This window comes from Oncorhynchus clarkii, unplaced genomic scaffold (genome assembly GCF_045791955.1).
Source record: "Oncorhynchus clarkii lewisi isolate Uvic-CL-2024 unplaced genomic scaffold, UVic_Ocla_1.0 unplaced_contig_11072_pilon_pilon, whole genome shotgun sequence".
NCBI classification, from domain to species: domain Eukaryota; kingdom Metazoa; phylum Chordata; class Actinopteri; order Salmoniformes; family Salmonidae; genus Oncorhynchus; species Oncorhynchus clarkii.
In genome coordinates, this window is record NW_027257930.1 from 509,304 (window position 1) to 521,856 (window position 12,553).

Here is a 12,553-nt window from a genome sequence, read left to right on the forward strand (position 1 = left end):
GGTGGTAATGTTACTGCTGTTTGTAATCTATGTGAATAGACAAGAACAAGGCTCTGAAATGACTGGTGATTCACTGCATTGCTGTCATGTCAAACCAAGGATACATAATGGTATAGTATAATGAGACTTATACTGCCTGATATATTCATTTAGATGTGCAGGAGTTCAATGTTCATGTCCTCTATCTCTTTGCATATGGACCGGCCTGTATGAAGTGGTTGAGATGGGGTGGAGTTTCCATCTCCCATTGTCTCCTGATTGGTCCTGCTACATCTTTCACCATCCTGCTCCTGCAGAGCTCTTGCAGCGTAGGAAGGGGTCTTGGTACAAAGGTCACCTTTTCAACCTCATATAGTCCATGTGCCATGGTGTTGAAGTGTATAGCTGTGTCAATCACGCTGTTGACTACTGCATCTTTTACAGGCACAAACCCGCACTTATCACAGGTTACCTTATCAGTATTTCTCTCGGTCTAGTAACCTTCTGGGACTGCTTCAATCACATCCTCTATCATCGCAACAGGTTCACCTCTGTCCCAGTCTACGAAGTCCGTGCATTTGTAATGGCCTCGGGTGACATACTGTATATAGCAAATGGGATGAGGCTATTGTCAGGGCTCTTCACCACACCTGAACACACACCTCAGGGCATGTCACCAAAGTAGGCCGCGATGGCAATAGCTCCTACAGTGACTTCGGGTCTATTCAGGGATGATATTAGCTGCTCTTCGGAGACGGAACCCCACCACTTCTCACCCAGTCATTCTAACAGTGGAAGCCACGATCTGTCCAATAGGGGCCAGTTGCCATGTTCATTTCGGTAAGAGACACGGAGTGAATCGAATTGTCTTCTGTTTACATAGGCCATCGTCCAACCCCGTAGCTATTTCCATATATGTGTGTAATTAGTAACATAGTTCTTTTGATACAGCAATTATAAGTACTAGGGAATTGGAAGCAAACCCCAAACAGCACACGGTCAATAACCACAGGGAAAGTGCCTCATGTTTCTAACTGTTGTTGCTAGTAGCTCCTCAGGATGATGCCGAGATGTAGCTCTCTGAGCACCTTTCACAGTCGCAACCCCTGTGCCTAACCGTAACCGTAGTGTATACTGATATGGTAGTGTGTACTGATATGGTAGTGTATACTGTGATTACAAGTAAGTAAGTATTGTACATGATTAACACGACACTCAACATAGAGTACACAATTTACTACTATTGCCACGGTTACACGTCGATACATGTCCGTACATGTCCAGACATGTGGAGCAGTGAAAACAATCCCCTCCATGATGTTTTTCAACTTGAAAATTCAATGACCTGTCCTAGACTGATCCAGTACAAAAGTGAACTGTTGCATCATCCATGTACCCATGTAAGCTGTAGGAAACAAAATATACTACTATTGCCACGGCTACATGTCCATACATGTCCATACATGTCCAGACATGTGGAGCAGGGAAAACAATCCCCTCAATGATATTATTCAACTTGGAATGTGATGACCTGTCCTAGACTGACCCCTGTAGTACAAATGTGAACTAGACGTCCAGACATGTCCAGGCATGTGGAGCAGTGAAAACAATCCCCTCTATGATATTATTCAACTTGGAATGTGATGTTAAAATACGAAACTATTTGTGAATAGATTAAATATAATTTCAGCTTCTTAAATGAGAGAACGGTTTGTCATAGAGGAACTCTGCTCACTCAGAGGCCCCGCCCAAATGAACAGACATTGGTTATAAACACTGCTCACTCAGAGGCCCCGCCCAAGTGAACAGACATTGGTTATAAACTATGAAACACGCCCTTCTCTCTCCTACTATATAAGCCCTGATATGAAAATGTAACCTCCTGTTCCAAGGAGAAGAGGACGGTGGTCTCCACTTGAAAAGGACAAGATCAACAACAGAACTAAGCCAACCTCAGCGTGAGCTCTGGTTGAACGACAAGAACCTACTGAAATTAGCATCGAATTTCAACGTGAAGATGATGATCAACACACCGAAAGGATGAATTTCGACTATACCTTCCAGAATATAGCATGAGCTTAAAGTATGGCAACTTGGTGTGAACTTTGAACTCTTATTCACTAAAGAAGTGATACCTCCTAGTTGTTGCGTTAGCAACCACAGCTGTAAACGTGGGCTGGGAAAGGACGGACAAAGGACCCGTTCTACCACACGGCGACGGTTCTACCAAGTATACGTTCTACCACCAGACATTCTTCAAAGGACAACCCAGCCTTCCATCTACGACCAACCGATCGAAGCGCAGCTCAGAGTAAATATTTATTGCATTTTCCTTTTCCAAATGGGCGGTTATTTAGAATACATAAGATACTGTATTTACGATAGTATAGCTGCCTAATGCATTCAAATGGCAATGGTTTGATTGGATGACAAATGACCAATGAGTTTAATGTATTAAATATAGATATAGGCATCATCTTTGATGAAGGTTATATGTAACTAAAATCAAATAAATATGTTACTTCTGACATCGTTATCTAAAATGTATTTTGACTTAGTGATTAGTGACATGGTTTCTTCTTTGAGGGATTTTCATGCCATAATGTATCTAGACATTTATAGCAGAAATCTGTTATTGGTACATGATGCATTTGTAGACTTTTAAATGAATGATATATATTGTAGCCATTGATTCTTCAAGAATATAACTTACCCCATCCCTCGGCTGTTTACCCCCAAAGAATGGCAGGGTGGCGCCTTTGTTATTTTTTGAATCCCAGATTGCCCCTTTAATGTAACAGATCATTAAAAACAGCTGAAGTATTGTCCATTAATAAGTTACAATGTAACTGTTACATGATTAACACGACACTCAACATAGAGAACACAATTTACTACCAATAATAATGACAGTATTCACAACAACAAAACGATGTACAATGAAACGATCTTAGATGAAGGAGAACAGGAAAAATCATACTGTTTAAAACAGGTGTGAAGTTGGTGGTAGAAACATTCAGGTCCAGTCAGTCAAAGTGGGTTTAAATATAACAATATTCTATTAAGCTGGCATATTCAAACATTCAGGAGATAATATAGGTGCTCCAAGTTGACCCACTGCATACCCCACCACACCATGAGATATCCATGTCTTCATCACTTTAAAAGAGAAACGGTTGAATTTGATCCTATTTAACTTGTTACTGTATTGGGCTAAATCAGGGTCCCACAGAGTGTTTCTTGATAGTTTTTAAAACCCTCCCACTGTCCTCGGGTCATTTTGACCCACCACTGTGGTCAACCCTCCCGCTGTCCTCGGGTCATTTTGACCCAACACTCTGATCAACCCTCCCGCTGTCCTCGGGTCATTTTGACCCACCACTGTGATCAACCCTCCTGCTGTCCTCAGGTCATTTTGACCCACCACTGTGATCAACTCTCCCACTGTCCTCAGGTCATTTTGACCCACCACTGTGATCAACTCTCCCACTGTCCTCAGGTCATTTTGACCCCCCACTGTGATCAACTCTCCCACTGTCCTCAGGTCATTTTGACCCCCCACTGTGATCAACCCTCCCGCTGTCCTCAGGTCATTTTGACCCACCACTGTGATCAACTCTCCCACTGTCCTCAGGTCATTTTGACCCACCACTGTGATCAACCCTCCCACTGTCCTCAGATCAAAATGACCCACCACTGTGATCAACACTCCCGCTGTCCTCAGGTCATTTTGACCCCCCACTGTGATCAACCCTCCCGCTGTCCTCAGGTCATTTTGACCCACCACTGTGATCAACTCTCCCGCTGTCCTCAGGTCATTTTGACCCAACACTGTGATCAACCCTCCCACTGTGATCAACTCTCCCACTGTCCTCAGGTCATTTTGACCCACCACTGTGATCAACTCTCCCGCTGTCCTCAGGTCATTTTGACCCACCACTGTGATCAACTCTCCCGCTGTCCTCAGGTCATTTTGACCCACCACTGTGATCAACCCTCCTGCTGTCCTCAGGTCAAAATGACCCAACACTCTGATCAACCCTCCCACTGTCCTCAGGTCAAAATGACCCAACACTGTGATCAACCCTCCCGCTGTCCTCGGGTGAAAATGACCCACCACTGTGTTGAACCAAGTTTGATTTTATTTGTATATTTTGTGGATCATTTGTAAGAAGGAGGCAGTCAAACTTTATTTAACATCAGTCAGAACAATCCCCTCCATGATGTTTTTCATCTTGAAAATTCAATGACCTGTCCTAGACTGACCCCAGTAGTACAAAAGTGAACTGTTGCTTCATCCATGTACCCATGTAAGCTGTAGGAAACAAAAGATACTACTATTGCCATGTCTACACGTCCATACATGTCCGTACATGTCCAGACATGTGGAGCAGTGAAAACAATCCCCTCCATGATATTATTCAACTTGGAATGTGATGACCTGTCCTAGACTGACCCCTGTAGTACAAATGTGAACTACACGTACAGACATGTCCAGACATGTGGAGCAGTGAAAACAATCCCCTCTATGATATTATTCAACTTGGAATGTGATGTTAAAATATGAAACTATTTGTGAATAGATGAAATGTAATTTCAGCTTCTTAAATTAGAGAACGGTTTGTCATAGAGAAACTCTGCTCACTCAGAGGTCCCGCCCAAGTGAACAGACATTGGTTATAAACTCTGCTCACTCAGAGGTCCCGCCCAAGTGAACAGACATTGGTTATAAACTATGAAACACGCCCTTCTCTCTCCTACTATATAAGCCCTGATATGAAAATGTAACCTCCTGTTCCAAGGAGAAGAGGACGGTGGTCTCCACTTGAAAAGGACAAGATCAACAACAGAACTAAGCCAACCTCAGCGTGAGCTCTGGTTAAACGACAAGAACCTACTGAAATTAGCATCGAATTTCAACGTGAAGATGATGATCAACACACCGAAAGGATGAATTTCGACTATACCTTCCAGAATATAGCATGAGCTTAAAGTATGGCAACTTGGTGTGAACTTTGAACTCTTATTCACTAAAGAAGTGATACCTCCTAGTTGTTGCGTTAGCAACCACAGCTGGAAACGTGGGCTAGGATAGGACGGACAAAGGACCTGTTCTACCACACGGCGACGATTCTACCAAGTATACGTTCTACCACCAGACATTGTTCAAAGGACAACCCAGCCTTCCATCTACGACCAACCGATCGAAGCGCAGCTCAGAGTAAATATTTATTGCATTTTCCTTTTCCAAATGGGCGGTTATTTAGAATACATAAGATACTGTATTTACGATAGCATAGCTGCCTAATGCATTCAAATGGCAATGGTTTGATTGGATGACAAATGGCGAATGAGTTTAATGTATTAAATATAGATATAGTATCATCTTTGATGAAGGTTATATGTAACTAAAATCAAATAAATATGTTACTTCTGACATCGTTATCTAAAATGTATTTTGACTTAGTGATTAATGACGGTTTCTTCTTTGAGGGATTTTCATGCCATAATGTATCCAGGCATTTAAAGCAGAAATCTGTGATTGGTACATGATGCATTTGTGGACTTTTAAATGAATGATATATATTGTAGCCATTGATTCTTGAAGAATATAACTCACCCCATCCCTCGGCTGTTTACCCCCAAAGAATGGCAGGGTGGCGCCTTTGTTATTTTTTGAATCCCAGATTGCCCCTTCAATGTAACAGATCATTAAAAGCAGCTGAAGTATTGTCCATTAATAAGTTGCAATGTAACTGTTACATGAATAACACGACACTCAACATAGAGTACACAATTTACTACCAATAATAATGACAGTATTCACAACAACAAAACGATGTACAATGCAACGATCTTAGATGAAGGAGAACAGGAAAAAACTGTTTAAAACAGGTGTGAGGTTGGTGGTAGAAACATTCAGGTCCAGTCAGTCAAAGTGGGTTTAAATATAACAATATTCTATTAAGCTGGCATATTCAAACATTCAGGAGATAAAGGTGCTCCAAGTTGACCCACTGCATACCCCACCACACCATGAGATATCCATGTCTTCATCACTTTAAAAGAGAAACGGTTGAATTTGATCCTATTTAACTTGTTACTGTATTGGGCTAAATCAGGGTCCCACAGAGTGTTTCTTGATAGTTTTTAAAACCCTCCCACTGTCCTCAGGTCATTTTGACCCAACACTGTGATCAACCCTCCCGCTGTCCTCGGGTCATTTTGACCCACCACTGTGGTCAACTCTCCCACTGTCCTCGGGTCATTTTGACCCACCACTGTGGTCAACTCTCCCACTGTCCTCGGGTCATTTTGACCCACCACTGTGGTCAACTCTCCCACTGTCCTCGGGTCATTTTGACCCAACACTGTGATCAACTCTCCCGCTGTCCTCGGGTCATTTTGACCCACCACTGTGGTCAAATGTGTTTAAACAAATCTACTTTGAAATGAAAGTATACACCTCACACACATGGTTATGGGCTTTAATAAATATGACACCTGTACTATGTCAGATATACATGTAGTGTTTAAATGTATTCATTTAGTTTGCATCCCAATATTACACTTTAAATACATTAACAGTACAACATTTGGACACACTGACTCATTCAAGGGTTTTTCTTCATTTTTACTATTTTCTACATGAAACTATGAAATAACACATATGGAGTCGTGTAGTAACCAAAAAAGTGTTAAATAAATCCAAATATATTTTATACTTGAGATTCTTCAATGTAGGCACCCTATAAACCATAAAGTAGGATCCTTTTCATCAAGTCAGTTCATCAAGTTTCTGCCCTGGTCAACCCTAAGTGCTGTTGTTGTGAAGTGGAAACGTCTAGAAGCAACAACGGCTCACCCGCGAAGTGGTAGGCAACACAAGGTCACAAAACGGGACCTCAGAGTGCTGATGCGCTTTCAAACCGTCTTTCCTCGGTTGTAACACTCACTACCGAGTTCCAAACTGTCTCTGTAAGCAACGTCAGCACAATAACTGTTTGTCGGGAGTTGCACGCACACAAGCCTAGGATCACCATGTGCAATGCCAAGCGTCTGCTGGAGTGGTGTAAAGCTCGCTGCCATTGGACTCTGGAGTAGTGGAAACACGTTCTCTGGAGTGATGAATCACGCTTAACCATCTGGCAGTCCGACAGATGAATCTGGGTTTGGTGGATGCCAGGAGAACGCTAGCCAACTGAAGGGAAGAACTTGACTGGCCTGCACAGAGTCCTGACCTCAAATGTATCAAACACCTTTGGGATGAATTGGAACGCCGACTGCGAGCCAGGCCTAATCGCCCAACATCAGTGCCCAACCTCCCTAATGCTCTTGTGGCTGAATGGAAGCAAGTCCCTACAGCAATGTTCCAACATCTAGTGAAAAACCTTCCCAGAAGAGTGGACCAACTCCATATTAATGGCCATGATTTTGGAATGAGATGTTCGACAAGCACTTTTGCTCAAATACTGTAGTCTAAATAACCTACAGTACAGTATGGGGCATAAATACTGTAGTCTATATAACCTATGGTATGGTATGGGTATAACAGTCTGGGGCATAAATACTGTAGTCTATATAACCTACAGTACAGTCTGGGGTATAAATACTGTAGTCTATATAACCTACAGTACAGTCTGGGGCATAAATACTGTAGTCTATATAACCTACAGTACAGTATGGGGCATAAATACTGTAGTCTATATAACCTATGGTATGGGGCATAAATACTGTAGTCTATATAACCTATGGTATGGGGTATAAATACTGTAGTCTATATAACCTATGGTATGGGGTATAAATACTGTAGTCTATATAACCTATGGTATGGGGTATAACAGTCTGGGGCATAAATACTGTAGTTTATATAACCTATGGTATGGTATGGGGCATAAATACTGTAGTCTATATAACCTATGGTATGGTATGGGGTATAACAGTCTGGGGCATAAATACTGTAGTCTATATAACCTATGGTATGGGGCATAAATAATGTAGTCTATATAACCTATGGTATGGTATGGGGCATAAATACTGTAGTCTATATAACCTATGGTATGGTATGGGGTATAACAGTCTGGGGCATAAATACTGTAGTCTATATAACCTATGGTATGGGGCATAAATACTGTAGTCTATATAACCTATGGTATGGGGTATAACAGTCTGGGGCATAAATACTGTAGTCTATATAACCTATGGTATGGGGTATAACAGGATGGGGCATAAATACTGTAGTCTATATAACCTATGGTATGGGTATAACAGTCTGGGGTATAAATACTGTAGTCTATATAACCTATGGTATGGGGTATAACAGGATGGGGCATAAATACTGTAGTCTATATAACCTATGGTATGGGGCATAAATACTTAACCAAGCAAACGTATTATACATTTAATTGTAAACTGGGTGGTTCCAGCCCTGAATGCTGATTGGTTGACAGCTGTGGTATATCAGACCGTATACCACGGGTATGACAAAACATTTATTTTTACTGTTCTAATTACGTTGGTCACCAGTTTACCACCTCTGTTTACCCCCTCTGTGGTATATGACCAATATACCACGGCTAAGGGCTGTATCCAGGCACTCCACAATGTCTTAGAACAGCCCTTAGCCGTGGTATATTAGCCATACACCACACCCCCTCGTGCCTTATTGGTTAAGTATATTAGCCATACACCACACCCCCTCGTGCCTTATTGGTTAAGTGAAGACAAGAGATACAGTTAGTATTTGCTAGGTCTTACTTACTGAAACATACTCTCATGTTAAGTACCCTACTGCACACAAAGAAGTAACCAAAACGATGTTATAGAAATGCTTGTTCAGTTTGTGTTTTAGAAGGATACATTTCAGTACATTTGTTCAGCTGATGGTTTGACTGAAAACTAATGTAGTATTATTTATGTCCAGTATAAGAGGAACACATTATACAGATGTCTTTTGATTCTAAATATATTTAGTAGTAGAGATGATGACTTCCAGGAGTTGTGTTCAATAGATATTGTATCTTTGTCTAAAACACAGTACAAATACTCAAATGATACAACTCATTACAATGGTATCTCTTTTTGAAATGAATCTTATTTTGTTATTATTTCATGTTTTGTTAGATATCCTGTATACCCATTGATTCTAGAAGAATATCAAATAAAAATAAACCTTGTGAACTTATACTGTCTCACCCGATTGTAACCCACAATTACATCTGCTATTATTCCATTGTAAGTTTGTGTTGTCTTTTGCCTTTGTAAATAAGCGACACAGCTTCAAAATGTTTACAACTATCATGTGGATCTTAAGGATTTTCATATTGTTGCATCTAAACCTTTATTTTATAACATTTGTCAACGCCTCATAATGATGTTGTGCAAACAATCTAGTTAAATAAAGAGACACACGACTCATCTGACTGTCAACTTTCATCTTTTCAGGGAAAGAAAATGCAGCGACAAAACCAAAGAGGAATAACGGAGACCTTTTTCCGCGGGGAGCATCAGAGTATAGAAACCTTGAAAATGGAGACCCCACTAAGTTGTAGACGTCTTATTTCAAAAGACATTCCACTGTACCCCAAAGCTGACCGAGCGGAATTTCACGTGGACACAGTCTGTCATGTAACCACTCCAACAGGCCTGACAGGAATCATGGATCTGAGTGGATTTACAGCAGGGCAAACAGGGGGTTTCACATGGTGGGCTCTTCACATTACAGAAGGGGAAATTGAGGCAGCAGAGAATCGCTTCCTTGAAAAGGAACAGCTTTCCTTTGACCCAACAACGGGTGAAGAACAAAGACACAATCCATTCCTGAAGGAATTCACCACCTCCCCTGTCTTCCAAAAGGGATCTCGGTACGGGAACTTTAAGTTTACCTTCCCCTTGGAGGATCTCATGCAGATGTACACAGAGCAGATCTGTGAGGGAGAGAAGCCTGTCCTGAGAGTCTATGAAACTGTGGTTTACAAGCAGGAGATCATGTACGTTGTGGTTGTCCACGGTCCAGATGTGACAGAGTTTGATGAGTACCCACTTCTTGCTGATGAGAATGATAAGGCAATATGCATTTATAAAGATGGTCAAATTGTCTGGCGTGCAGAAGCAATATGTGAAACCCATACAAAGAAGCTGATCATCAACAGAGAGAGTGGAACAGTTGAAACAGAAGAACTTGGACGTGGTTTTGAGTATTTCATGTGGGACAATGTGACTCTGGCATTCCATCTGCCAGCTGACCGCACCCTCCAAGTTGAAGAGGGAGTATTAAAGGAGAGACTCCATGCATGTGAGGGTATCAGACCTTTTCTCCAGGGTGAGTTTTTAACACTAGAGGAAGCAGAAGAAGTAGTCAATGCCATAAAGAACTCTATATAGGGACAGTGCTAGTGACAGTGCTATATGGGGACAGTGCTATATAGGGACAGTGCTATATGGGGAAAGTGCTATATGGGGACAGTGCTATATGGGGACAGTGCTATATGAGGACAGTGCTATATTGGGACAGTGCTATATAGGGACAGTGCTAGTGACAGTGCTATATGGGGACAGTGCTAGTGACAGTGCTATATGGGGACAGTGCTCGTGACAGTGCTATAGGGGGACAGTGCTCGTGACAGTGCTATATGGGGACAGTGCTCTTGACAGTGCTATATGGTGACAGTGTTAGTGACAATGCTATATAGTTACAGTGCTAGTGACAGTGCTATATAGGGACAGTGCTATATAGGGACAGTGCTATATAGGGGCAGTGCTAGTGACAGTGCTATATAGTTACAGTGCTAGTGACAGTGCTATATAGTTACAGTGCTAGTGACAGTGCTATATAGGGACAGTGCGATATAGGGACAGTGCTATATGGGGACAGTGCTCGTGACAGTGCTGTATAGGGACAGTGCTAGTGACAGTGCTATATAGTTACAGTGCTAGTGACAGTGCTATATAGCTACAGTGCTATATAGTTACAGTGCTAGTGACAGTGCTATATGGGGACAGTGCTAGTGACAGTGCTATATGGGGACAGTGCTCGTGACAGTGCTATAGGGGGACAGTGCTCGTGACAGTGCTATATGGGGACAGTGCTCTTGACAGTGCTATATGGTGACAGTGTTAGTGACAATGCTATATAGTTACAGTGCTAGTGACAGTGCTATATAGGGACAGTGCTATATAGGGACAGTGCTATATAGGGGCAGTGCTAGTGACAGTGCTATATAGTTACAGTGCTAGTGACAGTGCTATATAGTTACAGTGCTAGTGACAGTGCTATATAGGGACAGTGCGATATAGGGACAGTGCTATATGGGGACAGTGCTCGTGACAGTGCTGTATAGGGACAGTGCTAGTGACAGTGCTATATAGTTACAGTGCTAGTGACAGTGCTATATAGCTACAGTGCTATATAGTTACAGTGCTAGTGACAGTGCTATATAGTTACAGTGCTAGTGACAGTGCTATATAGGGACAGTGCTATATAGGGACAGTGCTATATGGGGACAGTGCTCGTGACAGTGCAGTATAGGGACAGTGCTAGTGACAGTGCTATATAGTTACAGTGCTAGTGACAATGCTATATAGTTACAGTGCTATATAGTTACAGTGCTAGTGACAGTGCTATAGAGTTACAGTGCTAGTGACAGTGCTATATAGTTACAGTGCTATTGACAGTGATATATAGGGACAGTGCTATATGGGAACAGTGCTATATAGGGACAGTGCTATATAGGGACAGTGCTATATAGGGACGGACAGTGCTATATAGGGACAGTGCTAGTGACAGTGCTATATAGGGACAGTGCTATATAGGGACAGTGCCAGTGACAGTGCTATATAGTTACAGTGCTATATGGGGACAGTGCTATATAGTTACAGTGCTAGTGACAGTGCTATATAGTTACAGTGCTAGTGACAGTGCTAAATAGGGACAGTGCTAGTGACAGTGCTATATAGTTACAGTGCTAGTGACAGTGCTATATAGGGAAAGTGCCAGGGACAGTGCTATATAGTTACAGTGCTAGTGACAGCGCTATATAGGGACAGTGCTAGTGACAGTGCTATATAGGGATAGTGCTAGTGACAGCGCTATATAGGGACAGTGCTAGTGACAGTGCTATATAGGGATAGTGCTAGTGACAGTGCGATATAGGGACAGTGCTAGGGACAGTTCTAGGGACAGTGCTAGTGACAGTGCTAGGGGCAGTTCTAGGGACAGTGCTAGGGGCAGTTCTAGGGACAGTTCTAGGGACAGTTCTAGAGACAGTGCTAGGGGCAGTTCTAGGGACAGTGCTAGGGACAGTGCTAGGGGCAGTTCTAGGGACAGTGCTAGGGACAGTTCTACGGACAGTTATAGGGACAGTGCTAGGGACAGTGCTACGGACAGTTCTAGGGACAGTTCTAGGGACAGTGCTAGGGACAGTGCTAGGGACAGTTCTAGGGACAGTTCTAGGGACAGTGCTAGGGGTAGTGCTAGGGTGCAGTTCTAGGGACAGTGCTAGGGACAGTTCTACGGACAGTTATAGGGATAGTTCTAGGGACAGTTCTAGGGACAGTTCTTGGGACAGTGCTAGGG

At 42.4% G+C, this 12,553-nt stretch overlaps 1 protein-coding gene across 1 annotated transcript; it reads left to right on the forward strand.

The window, feature by feature from the left end:
• The first annotated feature begins 5,189 nt into the window (after positions 1 to 5,189).
• LOC139393695 (uncharacterized) lies at positions 5,190 to 10,994 on the forward strand. Its single transcript, XM_071142039.1, has 2 exons — positions 5,190 to 5,200; positions 9,424 to 10,994. Exon 2 carries the CDS (start codon positions 9,433 to 9,435, stop codon positions 10,360 to 10,362), a length of 930 nt encoding a protein of 309 aa, XP_070998140.1. The 5' UTR covers positions 5,190 to 5,200; positions 9,424 to 9,432; the 3' UTR covers positions 10,363 to 10,994.
• The last annotated feature ends 1,559 nt before the right edge of the window (positions 10,995 to 12,553 follow it).

What these genes read in the sequence shown, in the direction of transcription:
- LOC139393695 (XM_071142039.1), top strand. Translation starts at nt 9,433, where the DNA reads ATGCAGCGACAAAACCAAAGAGGAATAACGGAGACCTTTTTCCGCGGG.